The sequence below is a fragment of the Oncorhynchus mykiss genome, chromosome 9, assembly GCF_013265735.2.
Source record: "Oncorhynchus mykiss isolate Arlee chromosome 9, USDA_OmykA_1.1, whole genome shotgun sequence".
Classification (NCBI taxonomy): domain Eukaryota; kingdom Metazoa; phylum Chordata; class Actinopteri; order Salmoniformes; family Salmonidae; genus Oncorhynchus; species Oncorhynchus mykiss.
In genome coordinates, this window is record NC_048573.1 from 67,898,345 (window position 1) to 67,921,363 (window position 23,019).

Below are 23,019 nucleotides of genomic sequence, written 5' to 3' on the forward strand. Positions count from 1 at the left end.
CATGCAGAAGCTACTCTTCCTGGGGTCCACATAAAACGTAGTACAGAACAGACAAAGTACAGAACAGTAATAGAAAAGGACATTCAATTAAATATATATACTGAACAAAAAATATAAACGCAACAACAAGTGTTGGTCCCATGTTTCATGAGCTGAAATAAAAGATCCCAGAAATGTTCCATAGGCACACAAAGCTTATTTCTCTCAAATTTTGTGCACAAATTTGTTTACATCCCTGTTACTGAGCATGTATCCTTCACCAAGATAATCCATCCACCTGACAGGTGTGGCATATCAAGTAGCTCATTAAACAGTAAAATCATTGCACAGGTGCACCTTGTGCTGGGGACAATAAAAGGCAGTTTGTCACACAACACAACGCCACAGATGTCTCAAGTTTTGAGGGAGCGTGCAACTGGCATGCTGACTGTTGCCAGAGAGTTTAATGTTAATATATCTACCATAAGCTGTCTCCAACGTTGTTTTAGTTCTATGTTGCTCAGCTGGTAGAGTATTACGCTTGCAACGCCAGGGTGTTCGATTCCCATGGGGGACCAGTATGCACTCTCTACTGTAAGTCGCTCAGAATAGGAGTATCTAATAAATGATTTAAATCTAAATATTTTAGAAAATTTGTCAGAATGTCCAACTGGCCTCACAATCGCAGACCACGTGTAACCACGCCAGCCCAGAACCTCCACATCCTGCTTCTTCACCTGGGGATCATCTGAGACCAGCCACCCGGACAGCTGATGAAACTGTGGGTTTGCACAAAGAAGAATTTCTGCACAAACTGTCAGAAACCGTCTCAGGAAAGCTCATCTGCGTGCTCACTGTCCTCACCAGGGTCTTGATCTGACTGCAGTTTGGCGTCGTAACCGGATTCAGTGGGCAAATGCTCACCTTCAATGGCCACTGGCACGCTGGAGAAGGGTGCTCTTCATGGATGAATCCTGGTTTCAACTGTACCAAGCAGATGGCAGACAGTGTGTATGGTGATGTGTGGGTGAGCGGTTTGCTGATATCAATATTGTGAACAGTGTGCCCCATGGTGGCGATGGGGTTATGGTATGGGCAGGAATAAACTATAGACAATGAACACACCCTATGGACAATATACCACCCCTACCTTGTGTTGTGCCAAAGTAGGGGTGGTATACAGAAGATAGACATATTTGGTGAAAGACCAAGTCCATATTATGGCACAACCATCTCAAATAAGCAAAGAGAAACAACAGTCCATCACTACTCTCAAGGATCTCTACAGATAAATGCTTCGCAGAATTAAAGTAACAGACACATCTCAACATCAACTGTTCAGAGGAGACTGTGTGAATCAGGCCTTCATGGTCAAATTGCTGCAAAGAAACCACTACTAAAGGACACCAATAATAAGAAGAGACTTGTTTGGGACAAGAAACACGAGCAATATACATTAGACCTGTGGAAATCTGTCAGATTTTTGGTTCCAACTGCTGTGTCTTTGTGAGAAGCAGAGTAGGTGAACGGATGATCTTTGCATGTGTGGTTTCCACCGTGAAGCATGGAGGAGGAGGTGTGATGGTGCTTTGCTGGTTACACGCTCAGTGATTTATTTAGAATTCAAGCCACACTTAACCAGCATGGCTACCACAGCATTCTGCAGCAATAAGCCGTTCCATCTGGTTTGCGCTTAGTGGGACTATAATTTGTTTTTCAACAGGACAATGACCCAACACACCTCCAGGCTGTGTAAGGGCTATTTGACCAAGAAGGAGAGTGATGGAGTGCCGCATCAGATGGCCTGGCCTCCACAATCACCCGACCTCAACCCAACTGAGATGGTTTGGGATGAGTTGAATCGAAGAGTGAAGGAAAAGCAGCCAACAAGTGCTCAGCATGTGGGAACTCCTTCAAGACTGTTGGAAAAGCCCTCCAGGTGAAACTGGTTGAGAGAATGTCAAGAGTGTGCAAAGCTACTTTGAAGAATCTAAAGTCAAAAATATATTTTGGTTATTACATGATTCCATATGGGTTATTTCATAGTTTTGACATCTTCACTATTATTCTACAATGTAGAGAATATAAACAATGAAGAAAAAGCCTGGAATGAGTAGGTGTGTCCAAACTTTTGACTGGTACTGTATATTCAGTTAAGTTAGATCTTTAGAAAGCGGCGAGGCGCTGCTCTTACTGTAACAAAAATGAATGCTGAAAAGATATTATCATTACCATCACACTCTTAGAAAAACCCTTCTTGGTTCCGGGTAGAACCCTATTGGGTTCCATATAGAACCCTCTGTGGAAAGGGTTCTACCTGGAAAAAAAAGGTTATTCAAAGGGTTCTCCTATGGGGACAGCCGAAGAACCCTTTTAGGTTCTAGATAGAACCGTTTTTTTCTAAGAGTGCAGTATAAAACACTAATATTGTTTAGGTATGGCAAGCATAGAATTAGAATGCTTGCCATCTAATCTTTTTTTTTTGTTGCTTGCCCTCTACTTCTATAATGGCAAGTTTTTCACTATCACACTCCATGCTAACCATGCTTGGCAAAATGTATAAAATACAACAGTATTATGGTAATAGTACAGTAGTAAAGTGGTAGTATAGAAATGTGCCGTGTCATGAATCTCTGTGCCAGCAGAGGAAAAAAGAGACCTACCTGGCAACAGACCACAACAGACTATGGGATGTGTAACTGTAAGGAAACATTATCAATATTACAGCACAAATTCCGTTGCTGGTAGATCCAGTTCCCATACCACCCTCACATAATAGGGTACTGCACATGACACTAGTACATAATCATGTTGGGGCATCTGTCAAAATACCATTTCTAAACACGACCACAATCACTATTCAACAACATACAAAGTTTCTCTACAATATGACTTCAGTCAAAGTGCAATTTCTTTCTCTCTCTCACAGGCACGCACGCGCGCACACACACACACACACACACACACACACACACACACACAAACTGCCCGTCATCAATATTTGAAGTCAATATTCTTAACGTTTTTTGTGACTCTCAAGCTCATGTCATCAAGCTGTCCAGAGTACAGGTCTGGTATACTCGTATAAGGACAATTCACACAAACTACAAATTATGCATTCTACGGCCTACATATTCTGTAGAGGGTTCATCTAATCTCTGAACCAAGAAGGTCAGGGAGGATGATCCCTACATCCAAAATGGGCCTATCATTTATCATGTATAAACCTGCAAATATCGAAACGTCCCGCTAACATATTGCAATGAATAACGTTGTATAAATCTCACGATTTCAAATTAAATATTAAATTCAACCAACGATAAAATGTCAGTGTTTTGTCCTCACACTGAATGCTCGTTCACTGTAGAGCTTGTTGTATAACTGTGTTGTTTGCATTGACACAATATAACTAAATACAGGGATTGACAACGTAACCAACCTTACAGGCAGCCCGAAACACTTCTAACAGGCTAGAATAGCAACAATATTGCAGCCTAAAATCAGAGATAAGAGAAAGAAGGGGAAAGGGATTGGAATGAAGTTTTCTCTCCCTCGTCTCGCGCTGCTCACGGGCGCTGTCCATTTCAGCACCACAAGATCGAGAGGCAAGCGAGAGTAGTGGCTCAAATATCTTGTAAAAAAAAGTCTTTGGAATGCAATATCAACATGCACACTATTTTTCTTTGATTGCTTTACTCCGAAAAAGTATTGTATTGGGGCGCTGATGATAACAGGACAAGATATTTGGGCAGAAATTGATCTTAGGATGCAGGCCATGAGTCTAAAGTCATAGGCTATATTAATACTAACAGTGATATGGGGCTGCAGGTGTCGTATAATCCGATAATGGAATATGTTCCGTTGATTAAACAAACACAAGCAATATCAAAATGCACATGTTTTTTTTAGGCTACAGCGTTTACTTACCTACGTAAATGTTACCACACTGGCTAATGTAAGATTGGGCTAGCCTATGCATCAGCATAACTTCGATAGCAACCATACCTCATATTCTATTCTTGCTTGGACACAGTTTGACATAATACGAAATGAACACATTTTCTGTAATTTTCTTTCATCCGGTGGCGGTGCACCGGCCCAGTTTTATGTAACCATCTCAGACAGAGTATACAGAAGGCGCCATGCAGCTCTTGCTGTTAACGACGATGTCTCACAGGTAAACCCGTGGCCAAACGGCCTTAGGCTACTTCAAATGTCCTTACTTCACATAATGACAAACATTTTCCAAATATAGCCTAGGATACACATTCGGCGGCATGGTATGATGGCAAATGGCAATCTATATTCTGTAACGAAGCAGGCAGATCTCAGTGTGTTGCACCAGAACCTGCCATATTCCTGGCAGTCGATGGCCCTATCAATTTCAGGCTACTATTGTTTACTACAAACTCAATGACAACAATCTCCCTGACAAAGATATGCACACTAGTTTAGTGTATCGTTGTTATCTAATCTGATTTTCACGGGAGGAGTAATACGCTTAACACCGGCAATCGAGTACCACTGAATGTTTTGATGAATAACAAAACATGTGTTTTTATATCGATCATTCTACCGATGCCAATCTTATCACAAAGTCGGTTTGTAGACTTACTGTACATAATACGACAAATTAACAATCGTGCACAGATATTGCAATGTACGCGTTTAGCACCAGCCTACCCAAAAGTGCGGCGCATCACAGCCTAAGAAACACAACGAAATGCTGCAGTGGGTTGTTTTCTATGTTAGGCTTTTAGGCTGTTATATTTTCCCACCGTGCAAAATTTCCCATCTCGAATACATAGTCCTACCTTATCGCCATCAACATGGTAGACTCAGGAAACTCGGCTCCAATTGAAGGAAGGAGATGTGTAGGCTACCACACCCGTAAAGCCATGGCGACCACCTGATCGATACCAGGCTATGTGTATGCAACGAAATTATAATGGTTGTAAGGTTCTTGCTTTGATTATCAATTTTAAGATGAAAGGTTGATGAAAAAGACTCGTGGGGGATAGCAGCATAGTTTCAAAGGCTCTGGCACCACAGAAAACACTCCGAAAAAAAAAACATGTTAGAATAGGCTCGATTAGATGGATGAGCATTTTTGGGGGGAAGGCGGGGGAGAGAATGGTCTCGTCAGGCTACTGACGCTCATTACCATACATTCGTTAGGACAATATTTGCAGCGTGTCATAACTACCACGAAATTAAATCACATTTAAGCACAAAATCATATATTGTTGTTTGATAATCATAATTAAAAAAAAATAATAATAATTGTTGAGTTTTTGAAGCTATCAAAATTGTGGCCATCCTCTTCTCCTTATAATTTTTCCTACTTGTCTTAACAATATTATGGCTAGCTCAGTGAAGGATATTAGCAATATATCTATTAAGCTTAAATATAACGGGAATCAGGTTGAGGCTAAGGCAGGCAGCCAATTCAAGCAAAAAAAGAAGATGCTGGTCAGAGAGCAGCTCTGCGACATTTTTATCAAGTTATTGAAAGACTATAGAACCAACCAATTCATCAAAACATGCAACCATTTTAGAAAAAGCTAAGAATTGACCTACTTTATAGGCATTACAAGGAACCCAGAAAGGCGTTGTTCTACTGCAGATGTCGAAAAGATTCGTGAGAAACTAGGATTGTCGCCATATTGTTGCTGCTGCCTCAGTGCTTGCAGCTACCCTGGCTACATAATTGATGACACTCAGCAGAAATATAAGGGAGTGTCGGCAAATGCATTTTACTGAAGAAATCAGTGACCACCACCACCATTCATTTGTGCGTCAACAACAGGCCTACTGTACATGTTAACACAATAAAGAGGTGAATTGTTATCTAACTTTTGTTCAAATACCTCGACAAGAGGTGAAATAGTTAAAAATACTAGCCTGTAGGGCGTTCAGCACAGGCACAGCAACTGAATGGGCCATATCAGCTGACCATTGTGGACCACTTTTTCCAGTAAGATTTTTCCAGTAAGATTTATGATATGCCGTTTAGGCTACTGTAGACCTACATCGTGGCCAATGTAGCCTAATGAGTTGTTGGCATACAATAATGTTTTACTGTCTGTAAGTGATCATTAGACTACTGATGTGGGCTACATTGATGACATGAGACACTGCGTAAATTGGGCCTAAAATTCGTTGCAAATAATTATATGCAAAATCTGAAATTATATTGTAGCCTATGATAGCCGGTATCAACATTATCCCAGTCCCTAGTTATTGATAAGTGACCTCACACACAGCCTACAGTAAAAAAAAAAAAGTGACCAAACTTGTTATTACGTCACAAAGCCGACACCTCTTTGCTTTGAAACAATACATGAATGAATCAATCAATGATTGGAGATCCACCAATCCACCTGCCAGTTTAGTCCACCTACATTTTCCTCACATAAAGATGGACTTTAGGACATTTGGAATCTTTTTACAATGTGCCCTGTCCATAAGTGTATTGTTATCTGAAGTTTCAGCACAAGGAAGTAAGTCCTAGATCAATACCAGATATATCATGAAAAGAATTGTGCGCAACGGGCGCGCTAAATGTTGCCAATAAGCGATGACGCGAAAGCTGATTCCAGCCTATTGAGGGAGGCTTGTGCTACTGGCTGGCACATGCGCAGATTAAATATATCGCTGGAACGCCGATTAAGTCGTTCACATGTCCTAATAATTCGAAACCAGGTGTTTTAATCAGAAAACCAGGTGTTTTAATCAGTATGTTTACTTTGATATTGACCTTACATCGATTATGATAAGCAGAGTAAAGGTGTTTACTTTTGCCATACTCGGCCTACTGTGATAATCTGTTTCATATGTGATCAGTAGTGCGCATGCTTGACCTGCATAACTTTCAACTGAAATTTACATTCTACATTTCCATTATTCTGCGATGGTGATGACAGCATGCGGACAGCGGCCATTGGCAGACGCTCCAGGAGGGTCACGTGTTGTTGGAGGGCGCAATGCACCTTTGGGTGCATGGCCTTGGCAGGTCAGCGTGCAGGTGAGGTCCTGGCACCTCTGTGGCGGGACCATCCTCAACAGCCTCTGGGTGCTCACCGCTGCACACTGCTTCACTATCGTTCCGTGAGTCATCTATATAACCAACAAGAAATAAATCACATGAATAGCCTATATTACATCTACATAGGCTACCCAGCCATCACCATGCCTAATCATACATGCAAAAAGATAAAGACAAACAGGTAGAATCACTTGAGATACATAATTGAAAGTGTCACTGATAAAAAACAATTTCTTCAATTTTCTTCAATTGCTTCAATTGCTTATAAGACAAAATTATTTAACTTAGAAATTACATTGCAGTGGCAGATACATACTTTCTCATCCTTCAATAATGCATTTTTCCTTCTAGTCAGTAAACAATGGAAAAAGCTGCTGATACTCTTCTGCTCAAAATAATAATTTCTGTTGTTTAACCCCCCAACTGCTTTTGCTGTGCCCAGACCCCATAGGAGGTCCAGTCTGCGCGTGGTGGCAGGACTCAACGTGCTAACAGAACCAGGGCAGTACTCCCAGCGCCGCTATGTTGTGGAGGTCAGAGCCCATGAGAAGTTCCACCACCCCAGCTACTCCAACGACATAGCTCTTCTGCGTCTCAGCTCTCCACTGGAGTACACAGACTTTGTCCAGCCTGTCTGTACAGTGGAAGACGAGATGGAGGAGTTCAACTTAAACCTCAACCAGTGTTTCATCAGTGGTTGGGGCAGCACTTCTTTCAAAGGTTTGTGTGGGATCTATTAGGAAATGACAACACAATATGATACAATACAACCGTTATTAATCAAACTGTAACATCGGAAACTGGCCTCCTGCTCTGCTCTCAACCCCCCGTATAACACAAACTCATCCATTTGAGAGGACAACAGGTTCAGCCACAGTGCAGCACCCCTGGATGAAGATACGTTTAGGTGTTGAGAGCCTTAGCCTGGGTACCAGTTTGTTTGTGCCATTGTGATTGCACAAACATTTCTGGGACCAGGCTATAAGGGTATAACAGTGCTGAATGTTGAATTTAGCAGTAGATGAATACAGCATTTTTTTACATTTATTTTTATTTCACCTTTATTTAACCAGGTAGGCCAGTTGAGAACAAGTTCTCAATTATAGTACAATTGCGACCTGGCCAAGATAAAGCAAAGCAGTACGACACAAACAACACAGAGTTACACATGGGATAAACAAACGTACAGTCAATAACACAATAGAAAAATCTATATACAGTGTGTGCAAATGTAGTAAGAATAGGGAGGTACGGCAATAAATAGGCTGTAGTGGCAAAAGGAATGCTTGTTGCGAAATAGGAAACTGATTCTAGATTTAATTCTGGACTGGACATGCTTAGTGTGAGTCTGGAAGGAGAGTTTACAGTTTAACCAGACACCTAGGTATTTGTAGTTGTCCACATATTCTAAGTCAGAAAAGGTCCAGAGTAGTGATGCTAGACGGGCGAGCGGGTGCGGGCAGCGATTGGTTGAAGAGCATGCATTTAGTTTTACTTGCAGTTGGAGGCCACTGAAGGAGTATTGTATGGCTTTGAAGTTCGTCTGGAGGTCTGTTAGCACAGTGTCCAAAGAAGGGACAGAATTATACAGAATGGTGTCGTCTGCGTAGAGGTGGATCAGAGACTCACCAGCAGCAAGAGCGACATCAATGATGTATACAGAAAAGAGAGTCGGCCCAAGAAATTAAACCCTGTGGCACCCCCATAGAGACTGCCAGAGGCCCGGACAACAGGCCCTCCGATTTGACACACTGAACTCTATCTGAGAAGTAGTTGGTGAACCAGGCGAGGCAGTCATTTGAGAAACCAAGGCTGTTGAGTTTGCCGATAAGAATGCAGTGATTGACAGAGTCGAAAGCCTTGGCCAGGTCGACGAAGACGGCTGCACAGTATTGTCTTTTATCGATGGCGGTTATAATATCTTTTAGGACCTTGAGTGTGGCTGAGGTGCACCCATGACCTGCTCGGAAACTAGATTGCATAGCGGAGAAGGTACGGTGGGATTCGAAATGGTCGGTGATCTGTTTGTTGACTTGGCTTTCGAAGACCTTAGAAAGGCAGGGTAGGATAGATATAGGTCTGTAACAGTTTGGGTCTAGAGTGTCTCCTCCTTTGAAGAGGGGGATGAACGCGGCAGCTTTCCAATCTTTATAGCTATCAGACGATACGAAAGAGAGGTTTAACAGGCTAGCAATAGGGGTTGCAACAATTGCAGCAGGTCATTTTAGAAAGGGCCCAGATTATCTAGCCCGGCTGATTTATAGGGGTCCAGATTTTGCAGCTCTTTCAGAACATCAGCTATCTAGATTTGGGTGAAGGAGAAATGGGGGAGGCTTGGGCAAGTTGCTGTGGAACTGTTGACCGGGGTAGGGATAGCCAGGTGGAAAGCATGGCCAGCCTTAGAAAAATGCTTATTGAAATTATCGTAGATTTATCAGTGGTGACAGTGTTTCCTAGCCTCAGTGCAGTGGGCAGCTGGGAGGTGCTCTTATTCTCCATGGACTTTAGTGTCCCAGAATTTTTTGGAGTTAGAGCTACAGGATGCAAATTTCTGTTTGAAAAAGCTAGCCTTTGCTTTCCTAACTGCGTGTGTCTATTTGTTCCTAACTTCACCGAAAAGTTGCATATCGTGGGGGCTATTCGATGCTAATGCAGTACGCCACAGGATGTTTTTGTGCTGGTCAAGGGCAGTCTGGAGTGAACCAAGGGCTTAATCGGTTCTTCGTTCTAAATTTTTTGAATGGGGCATACTTATTTAAGATGGTGAGGAAAGCACTTTTGAAGAATAACCAGGGATCCTCTACTGATGGAATGCGGTATCTTTCCAGATTACCGGGGCCAGGTCAATTAGGAAGGCCTGCTCGCTGAAGTGTTTTAGGGAGCGTTTGACAGTGATGAGGTGGTTGTTTGACCGCGGAGCCATTACGGATGCAGGCAATGAGGCAGTGATCGCTGAGATCTTGGTTGAAGACAGCAGAGGTGTATTTAGAGGGCAGGTTGGTCAGGAGGATATCTATGAGGATACCCATGTTTACGGATTCAGGGTTGTACCTGGTAGGGTCCTTGATCATTTCTATAAGATTGAGGGCATCTAGCTTAGATTGTTGGAAGGTCGGGGTGTTAAGCATATCCCAGTTTAGGTCACCTAACAGTACAAACTCTGAAGATAAATGGGGGGCAATTAATTCACATGTGGTGTTCAGGGCACACATGTGGTGGTCAGGGCACACCTGAGGGCTGAGGGGGCTCTATAACGAATGGCAACAATGAGAGAGTTATTTCTGGAAAGGTGGATTTTTAAAAGTAGAAGCTCGAACTGTTTGAGCAGAGACCTGGATAGCATGACAGAACTCTGCAGTATATTGCAACTCCAACCCTTTGGAAGTTCTATCTTGGCAGAAAATGTTGTATTTGGGGATGGAATTTTTGGTGGCCTTCCTAAGCCAGGATTCAGACACGGCTAGGACATCAGGGTAGGTGGAGCGTGCTAAAGCAGTGAATAAAACAAACTTAGGGATGAGGTTTCTGATGTTAACATGCATGAAACCAAGGCTTTTACGGTTACAGAAGTCAACAAATGATAGTGCCTGGGGAATAGGAGTGGTACTGGGGGCTACAGGGCCTGGGTTAACCTCTACTTCACCAGAGGAACAGCGAAGGAGTAGGATAAGGGTACGGCTAAAGGCTATAAGAACTGGTCGTCTTGTGCGTTGGGGACAGAGAATATAAGGAGCAGATTTATGGGCGTGTTAGAATAGATTCAAGGCATAATGTACCGACAATGGTATGGTAAGTTGCGAGTACAGTGGCGGTAAACCTAGGCGTTGAGTGACGATGAGAGAGGTCTCGTCTCTGGAGGCACCAGTTAAGCCAATTGAGGTCTCCGCATGTGTGTGTGGTTGGACAAAAGAGCTATCTAAGGCATTTTGAGCGGGGCTGAGGGCTCTACAGTGAAATAAAACAGTAAGAAGTAGCCAAGACAGTAGTAGACAAGGCATATTGACATTAGAGAGGCATAAAGCAAACAAAGGTGTTGATCAGGAGAGCTAAGACAACGGGTAAATGGCGATGAAAGGTCAGTTTGGTACATACAGGATCTGAGTCTAAGGCTGGGGCCAACAGGTAAACAAAATGAGGTACCATGTTATTGAAACAGTCCAGGGGGCATCAGCTGTGTAGCCGAGTGATCATAGGGTCAAAAGAGCAACAATAGGTGAGTCAGGGTGTCGTTTGGTAGTCACTACTACGCTAGGCGAGCAGAGGACAAAGAGTTCATAAAAGCTAGCGGGCCGGGACTAGTAGATGGTTCTTCGGCGACATCGTAACATAATAGCCCGTTGAGACCACATCGGGCAATCACGTCGGCAGTCCAGTCGTGATGGATCAGCAGGGCTCCTTGTTGACAAAGAGTCCAGGCCAATTGGCAAAGGAGGTATTGTAGCCCTAGAATTAGCTGGTATATGGCCCTAGCTCAAGGCTAGCTGGTGCTTTCTTCGGGATAGAGGCATTAGCTAATATTAGCCACTTGTTTGCAGCTAGCTAGCTGCGATGATCCGGTGTAATGATCCAGAGCGGCAGGAATCTGGTGATGTGGTAGAGAGAAGCAGTCAAATATGCTCTGGGTTGATATCGCGCTGTGCAGACAGGCAGGTGTTGTCTGAGCTAAGGCTGGCTGGCTGATGACCGAGAAAAAAGTGAACACCGCTAGCCGTGGGTAACAAAGACTAGTAGCTAGTTAGCTGGCTAGCTCCTGATAGAAGTTCCAGGTCCAGGAATAAAAATAGCAGATCCGTACCACATTGGTTGAGGTGGGTTGCAGGAAAGTATATTTAGTTCGTAGATAGAAAGTGAGATTAAGATGTATACGAAAAAGACTATTGCTATTTACACGGGATAAAACGCAGGGTAAGACAAAGACAAACACACACTACACCATCTTGGAACAATGTGTGTCTGGTATCTCTTTAGGAAAGCCAATGGACACACTGCAAGAAGCTGAGGTGGAGCTGTTTGAGCGAAATACTTGCAACCAGATCGACTGGTACAACGGTTACATCAAGAATGGCATGATCTGTGCTGGCTCTGAGACCGGGGGGGTCGACACATGTCAGGTGAGGTGGCCATTATGTCTGTGTCCAAAATGGCACCCAATTCCCTTTATACTGCACTACTTTTGACCAGAGCTCATGGAAAATAGGGTTCCATTGAATAAACTTGTGTTCGCCATGATAATACCATAAACATACTCTGTTTTCACTGCATTATGAAGGGAGACAGTGGAGGTCCACTCCAGTGCTTCAGTGAGGATCAGGAAAAATTCTACATTGTTGGCGTGACAAGTTTTGGGGATGCCTGCGGATTGCCTAAAAGACCCGGAGTGTATACTATGGCCAGCAAGTACTCAGCCTGGCTGAAGACAACTCAGTCAAGATCCCTGTCAGCCGTCTGTCAGCTAGATAACCATTTCATCTTAGTCCTGTCCAGTGTAGTTTCTAGACTTATCTGAATGAGGTGAACTGCTGAATCTAGTCCAGTGTTTGACATAAACTACTCTCTCATGGATGGTCATTACATTTTGATGACTTTACATTGTCAATAGTTCTGTCACTTCTCAGGAGTAGCCTAAATAAACCATATTATTCAAAGGCTCTGTAGGCTATATTTGATGGGTCATTTCAACAATTTAATGATTGTTGAAGGATAAACCTGTGAAATGCCAAAAGGCCATTGTTTCCACTGTCTTACTTTATCATAGTAGCCCATTAAAACATTAGCTAGGCCTTAAGGAACATGAAATTAAATGTTGTAGCATACTAATAATTTCTTGAGAGAATTCTATACTATTATATTCCTTGGGACTAATAGCCTACTTATATTGGCAAGATTTTGATCTCACAGGTTGGCAAAAATGTCAAGTTCAACCACTGAGCAGAGGTGCCCCTCTTGTGATTGGTCCCAAAAACATTTTAAAAAAATATATATATTATATTATATCATTAATGGATTATGTTTTAAATGCGACTTAAATGTTTACATTTTTCTGTTTCACAAATATATTGTTCAAAAAAATCTGTTCAGTTACTTACTACTGTCGTGTCTTTGGCTATGCCGGATTAAGTGATATGACATGCTATTCTATACAATCCTTTCTCTGTAATTAATATTACTTGATTGAGCGTATCATGTAAATGTAATTAACTAGAAAGTTGGGGCACCAAGCTGTTATCCCTCCTGAATACACTCTTAAAGACCTAGTAATATTTTACATCAATAGCAGTCAATATTACTCGTCACCTTATTTCAGTCTCATCTGAAAGTTGTAAATTTTTGGTTATCTTCACGAACCCTGGCTAACAAGTTGAATCAGCAATACAAAAGTGGGTTTAATTATTTATTTACTAAATACCAAACTAATCACACAGAATTACATATACACAGAATGAATCATACCTTAAATACAAATGATGTCATAAAGGAAAAAGTCCCTAGCGGACGGAACAGATATGACAGCTGGTTACACAAAGGATTGGGTTTGAGTGAAAGAGTGGGAAGACTGAGGAAAAAAAGGGAGAAGCTGTGCTATCGTAAATACAATAACCTATGCATTATAAATTACCGCCCATTTGGAAAAGGAAAATGCAATAAATATTTACTCTGAGGTGCGCTTCAATAGGTTGGTGGTAGATGGAAGGCCGTGTTGCCCAACAGAGTCCTTTGAAGAGTGTCTCTGGTGGTAAACGGGAAACATTGTAGCGTCGTCGTGGGTGGTAGGCGGGATACTCTGTCTGTCCTTTCCTAGCCCACGTTTTTAGCTGCTGTTGCTAACTCAACGGCTAGAATGTCTCACTTCTTTAGTGAATAAGAGTTCAAAGTTCATACCATTCACAACAAAAGCTCACGCTGAGGTTGGCTTAGTTCTGTAGTTGACATGTTAGTCCTTTTTAACGTATGGACCGTCGTCCTCGGAACAGAAGGTTACATTTTCGTCAATGGCTTATATAGTGGAGGGAGAAGGGTGTGTTTTCATAGTTTTGTAACCCATGTGTCTTCACAAGGGCGGGCCACTGATTGAGCAGAGCCCTAACCTTATGAAAACCCAAATCTCTCATGGAAGCTAAAATTACATTTAATCTTTTCACCAATAATTTCTATATTCAAACATTTAAATTGCACAACAATTCCATGTGAATCTGATAACTATAATGTGTAGACTTTCCACTGTACCATTTATGTCATCCTATCATTGATGAGAATGTTTCAGATGACAACCGAACTGACATCATATTCATTAAGTACCAACGCATATGTTCAACTGGTCGGATTACCAAAATATGGTTCATTTCCCCCCACCTTCTGATGTTCACAGAATCTCTATGTTAACCAAGGGATTTTCAATAGTCACATCAGTAGGGTAGAGAGAGGAAAAAAGGGGGGGGGGGTATTTATGACTGTCATAAACCTACCTCCAGGCCAGCGTCATGACACTACTCTGCCCCTCACCCAGTGGGCATACGACCTGATAAAGATGTCTTTTACTTCTGGTCGAGACGTCTTATAACCCGACATGTTTTTCATTATGTATATTTGACGCCATGAAAAATACGTCTTATTTTGGTTGATATCTGTTTTTTGGTTGAAATCTGATTGAACTACTGATCAGTTATCTAAATACTACTCAATTAATAGACACCAATCTATATAAACATGTTCATAGTGTTTGTGGTTCATGCACCCATTGCATATAAGACACAATAACCATTACAATTATTACAATTTGAGTAATGTTCTTTTTCAACAGGGTTTGCATGATTCAGCTTAGCACACTTGGTAAACAACAGCAGGCAGAGCGCACCAAGCCGGGTTAGGGTGTATGGCATGCTGTACCCAGTCAACACGCTGGGCTCTGGCGTATTCCGTTTGAGATACAGGGGACTCGGAACGGACTTGGGTGGCTTCATGTGGGCTGAGAATTTCCAGAGTCCGGCAGAATCATATTACTCAGGGCTCCGGCTAATGGTAATCGGGCCGAATCCACTTCAGCTTATACGGCTCAATACATTTTTTGAGGAGTAAGGCCATTTAGGTTTTTATTACACTCAACATGCATTCTTCTAAGATCCTCAAAGTTCTTTGAAGAATCTTAGGGTTCTTAGCACTGAAAATGGCTCCTAAAAGGTTCTTCGAAGAACCCCATAGGAGGTGGGGTTCATCGAGGAACCTTCTTAGTTGGGGGTTCTTGCAGGAACCTAACTGCCCAACTGAAACATTTTGATTTGAAAGGACAACCGGTGCAGCCACTTACCTTAACTGAAAAATGTAAACATCTCAATTTAAGGTTTGTCCCTTCTACATTTATATTGTTTTATGATAATACCATCTGTCTTTTCATATGTGTACCAATCTTTCTAAAACAGAAAATGGACACAATTCAATGGATATCAAGAGGTAAGAATATGTCGGCTATAAGAATATGTTGAAGGCTGGCTGTCTGCGTGCAGATGACTGAACAGCTCGCTTTTGACAAAAGTATGTCTATTGGTATGTTATGCAGTTCGCATTTACCATCGTCCTCCCTTACCATTACAATAAATATCCCATACGTCATTATCAAAACAGTTTTTTTTTCATTCACATTCAACACAAAAATCAAGCTATGAATTCTGTTGTGTGCATGTTAAGTTAATCATCTGTATACGTACTATTTTTTTGGACTTCACCCTCCCTACACCTCTGATGAATATAACAGGAAACCTGTTCGATCACAATGCACTGCAAATTCATTCTGGCTGTGGATACGGAGAACATCAACACATTAACATCAACACACCAGAGGATATATCCATCGGACTTGGGGCTCTGCTGGGAGTTCACCTCATTTAGATTTTATTATTCTGCTTTGCTACTAAAATCATAACACTGAGAACTAAAACATTGTGTTATTGTTGTGTGTATTGTTATCATTATTAATAATAGGAGACGGGGGGACGGGGACGGGGGGACGGGGGGGGGGGGGGGGTAGTTAAAAAATGAACCTCAAAAGGTTATTTGAGGATACATTAAAAGGGTTATTTGAAGAACGTATAGGGGTTCCCCCACAGTTTAACTATGAAGAACCCCTAAAGGATAGTCCAGGGACCTTTTCTTTTTAGAGTGTAAAGCAGCGATTTGTTGGGGAGAAAAACGTCAAGGAATGTTTTGCTAGATAGCTCATTTTAGTTAGCTAACATTAGCTCTCTGGCTAATCCTCCATGGACATGTTATAGCTAGCTAACGTTTTTACATTTTGATACTATCTGTTTAGTTAATGTGTGTGTGTGTTCTCTCTCTGTCTCTGTGTGAGAGACAGGGAGAGATGATGATCACAATAGCTTTAGATAGCTAGCATGACAAGATTCTCATCATGTCAACATTGTGTCATGCTAGCTTTGTGAGTGTGTGTGGTTGATTAATACAAATACAGGAAACATTGATTGTGTGTGTGTGTGTGAGACATTGTTAGCAAGCCTAGTTATTGAAACGTGTACGCCCCAATATGAATGTGAAGTTCTTCTTGATTCATCAAGGATCCTTGAATTTTTGTGTGTTTTGTATTTGACTATGATACATTTTGTATATCACTGCTCCCCCTCAACACTCATTCTGAAGTTACACTTCTCAACAGCCTTTTTCAATTATTATTATTATTATTATTCAGGAATCTTCTAGCTTGGATGGAGGAGAGAACAAAGCGAAGTAGTACAGTATTTATCCAGCCTGCTGACTAAGAAATGTAAATAGCTGAGGTTTTGCTGTCCATCTCTCTCTCTATATATCTCAGTTTGTCTGCCTGACTGACATATTGCTGAGGGGAACGATAGTCAGTGTACTTGCTAGGCTAAGTCTAACTTAGTGAAGACCTTAGGTAATGGTTAATCATGATTTGTTTCTGTCTTTACAGTTCCTGAAACGTCAATGACCTGATGCATGGCCTCTACACCCACTCAGTAACCAGTAATCTATTCTGCTACATCCCAGGGAATGGAGATAGCAGAACCACCCCTCCTCAAATCCATAGTCATTAACGGAAAGTTATGTGTGTGAAATGTTACTTTTTTCTCTTTGATACTCTGATCTTCAATGTGTATTGATTCCTACTAACCGGCTTGGTAAGAGCTTGGTTTGTACTAGCTATGCTGATGATCATGAATGTTTGTTTTTCTCTGCATCAGGTCTCACTGAGACTGGATTCCCCATGAGACATCCTATTCAGCTGACCATGCTTGCCTGGTCGTAGTGTAAGTAGATTCAATTGAAATAGCACCGCTTCTAATAATATATTTTAACTCGCCTTTTTTTTCAGGTGCAAAACCCATGTGTCCTGATTCAACAGACACCTCCACTTTCTCTCTTACTCATTCTCCCTGTCGCTCTGACAGAGATCATTCTCCCTGTCGCTCACTCAAACTCACACAGATGCGCAGTTGCAGAGAAGAGATTTGCCAATTACACCCCCGCTAACAAAAAAAAATCACTGTTCGGCACTAAATGTAATTTTTATTCAGACATTTGGAACAACACAAATAAATAATCATAACATTTAAAACTGTATAAATATAAAAGTATATACAAAAATAAGAAATATCAAAAGAAGTAACAAAGACAAATTTGTGGGGATTTGACACTCGAGCATCAATACATTACCCATCCCCCAACACTGTCAACCAAGAGTCAAGACTAAACCAATTCACCTCGGTGGTGTGCAGACTGGTTTATATTATTCTTAACGATTTCACACAAACCAGAAAAAAATGCAACAATGTCTGAAACTTTATATTCACAGTATTATGAATGAATTGTGGTTTATTTGGTAGTATTTCATAGTGTGACTGATTTTACTAATTGCATTGGTACTGTACAAAGGTGCGCTATTTGATAGATTTCCCCCGCCCCCCTCCCCATCTCGTACTTCTGAGTGGGAGACCTTCCCAAGCAGCAGCCTGCCTAGCTCACAAACTAGAATCAGGGCGCCCACTCCGACAAGATTAATTGACCCACAGTCCCACACGGTGACATTATATCATTGACGTGAAATGCAAATAAGCGATAGAAAACCAATCGCGCAAATGTCACCAGTCCAATTTTAAAAAAAAAATTTATGAGGCTGGCCCGTGCCGCCCCCGGCAAGATGCTGCCCTGGGCGGCTGCCTATATCGCCTATACCTAAATCCGCCACTGGTTGCAGGAATGATATAACAGACACCATAACTTTGGAAAAATATGATATTTTGTCTCTTTGCACATACTTACATTTTTGCATCCCCCAATTGAGGAAAGCTTGGCAATCTCTGTACAGGACAATGTCCTCAGGATTATGGAATGGTGTGTTTAGAAACAGTATTAGGTAAAGAAAAACTTTACCATTTAGAGATCAGTAAAAAAAAAAGATATTATCCAACTACTGTCTACTTTTGATATCCTCTTTCTTAAATTATTTTAGATTTGTCTTATCCTGCATGCCCACATTGTGCCAATTGTTAATTTATTTTCTTCTCTTTTTATGCTTACAGTAAGTGTCATGAAATGCCAGAAAACTGAGGATATCGATTTGCTTTCTAAGCTATAACTGACACATATTTCTTCAACTAGTGCCAAGGAAATACTTTTAACCAGCTGAGTCCACAAAATCTCTTCAACTAGTACCAAGGAAATACTTTTAACCAGCTGAGTCCACAAAATCTCTTCAACTAGTACCAAGGAAATACTTTTAACCAGCTGAGTCCACAAAATCTCTTCAACTAGTACCAAGGAAATACTTTTAACGTAATTTTCTAGTTTTCTTTTCAAATCTCAAATTGATAAAGATGTAATGCGCTAAGGCCTCCCGAGTGGTGCAGCGGTCGAAGACACTGCATCTCAGTGCTGAGGCGACACTACAGCCTCGGGGTCTAAGGCACTGCATCTCAGTGCTGAGGCGACACTACAGCCTAGGGGTCTAAGGCACTGCATCTCAGTGCTGAGGCGACACTACAGCCTCGGGGTCTAAGACACTGCATCTCAGTGCTGAGGCGACACTACAGCCTCGGGGTCTAAGACACTGCATCTCAGTGCTGAGGCGACACTACAGCCTCGGGTCTAAGGCACTGCATCTCAGTGTTGAGGCGACACTACAGCCTCGGGTCTAAGGCACTGCATCTCAGTGCTGAGGCGACACTACAGCCTCGGGGTCTAAGACACTGCATCTCAGTGCTGAGGGGACACTACAGCCTCGGGTCTAAGGCACTGCATCTCAGTGCTGAGGGGACACTACAGCCTCGGGTCTAAGGCACTGCATCTCAGTGCTGAGGCGACACTACAGCCTAGGGGTCTAAGGCACTGCATCTCAGTGCTGAGGGGACACTACAGCCTCGGGTCTAAGGCACTGCATCTCAGTGCTGAGGGGACACTACAGCCTCGGGTCTAAGGCACTGCATCTCAGTGCTGAGGGGACACTACAGCCTCGGGTCTAAGGCACTGCATCTCAGTGCTGAGGGGACACTACAGCCTCGGGTCTAAGGCACTGCATCTCAGTGCCGAGGCGACACTACAGCCTCGGGGTCTAAGGCACTGCATCTCAGTGCTGAGGGGACACTACAGCCTCGGGTCTAAGGCACTGCATCTCAGTGCTGAGGCGACACTACAGCCTCGGGTTTATCCCAGGCTGTGTCACAGCCGGCCGTGACCGGGAGAATCACAGGGCGGCTCACAATTGGCCCAGCGTCGTCCGGGTTAGGGGAGGGTTTGAACAGGCCGGGATTTCCTTGTGTCATTGTGCTCTAGCGACTCTTTGTGGTGGCCGGGCACCTGCAAGCTGACTTCGGTTGTCAGTTGGACGGTGTTTCCGCAGACACATTGGTGTGGCTGACTTCCGGGTTAAGCGAGCAGTGTGTCAAGAAGCAGTGCGGCTTGGCAGGGTCTTGTTTCAGAGGACACATGGCTCTCCATCTGAGAGAAGATTGTAACTACCAATTGGATGTCACGAAATTGGGGAGAAAACTGGGGAGAAAAAAAAGAGAATGCGCTGATACTCTTCACTGCAGATCTGACCCATCACACCACTCTTCAAGAGGACCACTACACTCCTGATCGCCTTCTGTGCTCAGAGGTCCTTGATGAGGATCTACCTCATCACACCAATCGTACTAATACAAATCTGGTGGTATGGTGGTCAGAAAAAGACGTCAGTAAAAAGATGGGGGAAAAAATCATACTTATACTTATAGATGTGAGTGCTACAGGTTAGTAGTCATTTAGTCAGGTTACCTTAGTGTTCTTGGGCACAGGGACTATGGTGGTCTGCTTGAAACATGTTGGTATTACAGACTCAGACAGGGAGAGGTTGAAAATGTCAGTGAAGACACTTGCCAGTTGGTCAGCGCATGCTCGGAGTACACGTCCTGCTAATCCGTTTATTCTACAATGTAGAAAATACTATAAAATAAAGAAAAACCCTGGAATGAGTAGGAGTCCAAACTTTTTACCCGTTTTTAGGTAGGCTATTTAGATAAATAAATTAGCTCAGAGGTGGTTTAAAGTAAACTGCATTCTAAGTTATGGAACTCGCTCGCTTGGTTGTGTTATGGGGAAAATGTCTACAATGAAAATGACATTAAATTTGCATCTATTGGTAATCAAGTAGGCTATTAATTTCTACATGTCATTGCAGGTTACTGTTGCCTACCATTTGATACAATAAATATGTTGAAATGACTATCACTGGAGTCATTGCAAATCAATTTGTGCCACTTGTGTAGCTGGCAAACAGATTTAATAAATAGCCTGTAACTCAGTTTGTTGTTGTAGCCTTGTGTTACTATGCATTTATTCATGGATATATTTTGTTAATTGAAGTGGAAGTTATCAATTGTGATCAAGGTCACAGCTATAGCACAAGTATCATTCTCCACATCTAATGTCAGTTTCATTGTGGACTTTTCCATAAAATCAGATTTTGGCATGTTGGCCTATCAGGGGCTATAGGCCACCTGCATCTAGTAAACCATGGCAAAGTTGAATTGCAATTATAAACCCGGATTTTAGTCAGTAGCCTGTGTCTATTGAAATAAGTCAATCTCACAAATAGGCATTTTCTAATGAGTTGTAGACTTAACATATGGCACATAATACTTTCCTGATTTGCCTAGTTAAATAAAGGTTCGAGAAAAAAGACAAAAATAATAGCGGCACAATTAGAAAATAGCCTAACATTAGTTTAAAAAAAAGTTCATCCAAGTGTTTCTTGCAGAGATTGAGATCCTCTGTCCAACTTTCATCACTCAAACTATCCTGTCTGATTTATCTATAGTTATGTACATGTGGAAACGGGATTTATTTAGGCTACAATTATAAACTGATTTGTTTGAGCCCTAAATGCTGATTGGTTGAAAGCCATGGTATATCAGCTGTGTACCAAAAACATACTTTTGGCTGTTCTAATTAAGTTGGTACCCAGTTTATAATAGCAATAAGGCACCTCAGGGGTTTGTGGTATATGGCCAATATACCACAGCTAAGGGCTGTTCTTTGTGGTATATTGAGTGGCTGCTGCCAACATACTGACTCAACTCCAGCCACTTTAATAATGGAAATTGATGGAAATTGATGTAAAAAATGTATCACTAGCCACTTTAAACAATGCAACTTAATCAAATCAAATTTATTTATATAGCCCTTCGTACATCAGCTGATATCTCAAAGTGCTGTACAGAAACCCAGCCTAAAACCCCAAACAGCAAGCAATGCAGGTGTAGAAGCATGGTGGCTAGGAAAAACTCCCTAGAAAGGCCAAAACCTAGGAAGAAACCTAGAGAGGAACCAGGCTATGTGGGGTGGCCAGTCCTCTTCTGGCTGTGCCGGGTGGAGATTATAACAGAACATGGCCAAGATGTTCAAATGTTCATAAATGACCAGCATGGTTGAATAATAATAAGGCAGAACAGTTGAATTAATAATGTTGAATTAATAATGTTTACATACCCTAAAAACCCTTTTAAAATCACTTATTCCACAACTGTGCGATAGCACACAGGCTTCAGTGCGGGAGAAGTCCAAAAAGCTACTGCAGTTTGCCCTACCACTGACTCCTGGACATCAAGGGTAACCACTTCTTACATGTCGGTTACATGTCACTTCATTTAAGATTTTTTTTTATGTCTAGCTGTCTTTTGGACTGCTTTGAGTTCGGTGACAGACACACCTCAGAGAACTTGGCAGAGGAACTGTTGAGAGTGGCCAGAGAATGGCAAGTAGACGGAAAGTGGTGTATTGTGTTAGCGACAATGCAGCTAAAATAACCAAAGCCATGAAATTGTTCAAATGGATCCATCATCCATGTCCATGTCTGAAGGTGATGAAGCTCACTGTGGACAAAGTGAAAGCAGCCGTGGAATACAGGAGCACAGTAGGTGCTGAAAAACTAAAGTCTACACAATGCCAGATGGGGCTGCCTGAGCTGAGGCCTAAACAAGACTGCACTACAAGGTAGAATTCAACATTTTATATGTTGAAGCTGTTTCTTGAGTCAAAGGATGCCATCATCTCTACTCTGGCCATTGTCAATGCACCTGTTGATGCTCTGACCCAAGAGGAATGGGAGGTGGTGGAGGAGGTGTTCAGAGTTCTGGAACCCTTTAAGCAGGTCACTGTTGAGATCAGTGGAGTGAGGTACATTAAGCAGTTATTACTACATCATTATTTAATCCAGTGTTATATATGTATATGAGCAGTAGATGAAAATGTAGTATCAGTGGACAAAACATGAACCTGAACTAATAAGTTACTGTTCTCTCTTTTCAGCTATGTGACAGCCTCAACAATGATACTGCTGTGTAAGGGTTTGCAGCGAATCACAGCCAGCCGCCAGAGAGAAGCAAACGTAACCACAGGACATGTGACAGAGTTGATGGACACCCTATGTTCATCAATGGACAGAAATGGAATATAATCACGTGCTATCAGAAACCGCTGTGCTTGACACC

General features: G+C 42.1%; 2 protein-coding genes across 6 annotated transcripts in view; one reads left to right on the forward strand and one right to left on the reverse strand.

Annotated features, from left to right (window-relative positions):
* The window catches only part of LOC110532733 (sodium channel protein type 8 subunit alpha), a 108,964-nt gene extending 103,288 nt beyond the window's left edge, over positions 1-5,676 (reverse strand). For 4 of the 5 annotated variants that reach the window (XM_036988796.1, XM_036988797.1, XM_036988799.1 and 1 more), the window contains exon 1: positions 5,560-5,676. The gene's annotated coding sequence lies outside the window, so the exon portion shown is untranslated. Of the gene's footprint in view, positions 1-4,793; positions 5,053-5,559 lie in introns of those variants that run through there. The other variant, XM_036988795.1, reaches the window with a different exon arrangement.
* A 1,010-nt stretch (positions 5,677-6,686) lies between these two features.
* On the forward strand, positions 6,687-12,882 carry LOC110533035 (acrosin). The gene is made up of 4 exons (XM_021617162.2): positions 6,687-7,089; positions 7,470-7,747; positions 11,996-12,138; positions 12,297-12,882. The coding sequence occupies exons 1-4, from the start codon at positions 6,893-6,895 to the stop codon at positions 12,531-12,533; spliced, it is 855 nt and encodes a 284-aa protein (XP_021472837.2). The 5' UTR covers positions 6,687-6,892; the 3' UTR covers positions 12,534-12,882.
* Positions 12,883-23,019: the final 10,137 nt, after the last annotated feature.

Excerpts from the sequence above, each read along its gene's own strand:
- LOC110533035 (XM_021617162.2), top strand. The coding sequence starts at position 6,893 with ATGGTGATGACAGCATGCGGACAGCGGCCATTGGCAGACGCTCCAGGA. Across the intron at positions 7,748-11,995 it reads GGGCAGCACTTCTTTCAAAG|GAAAGCCAATGGACACACTG; the intron begins GTTTGTGTGGGA and ends GTATCTCTTTAG. Across the intron at positions 12,139-12,296 it reads GGGGGGTCGACACATGTCAG|GGAGACAGTGGAGGTCCACT; the intron begins GTGAGGTGGCCA and ends TGCATTATGAAG.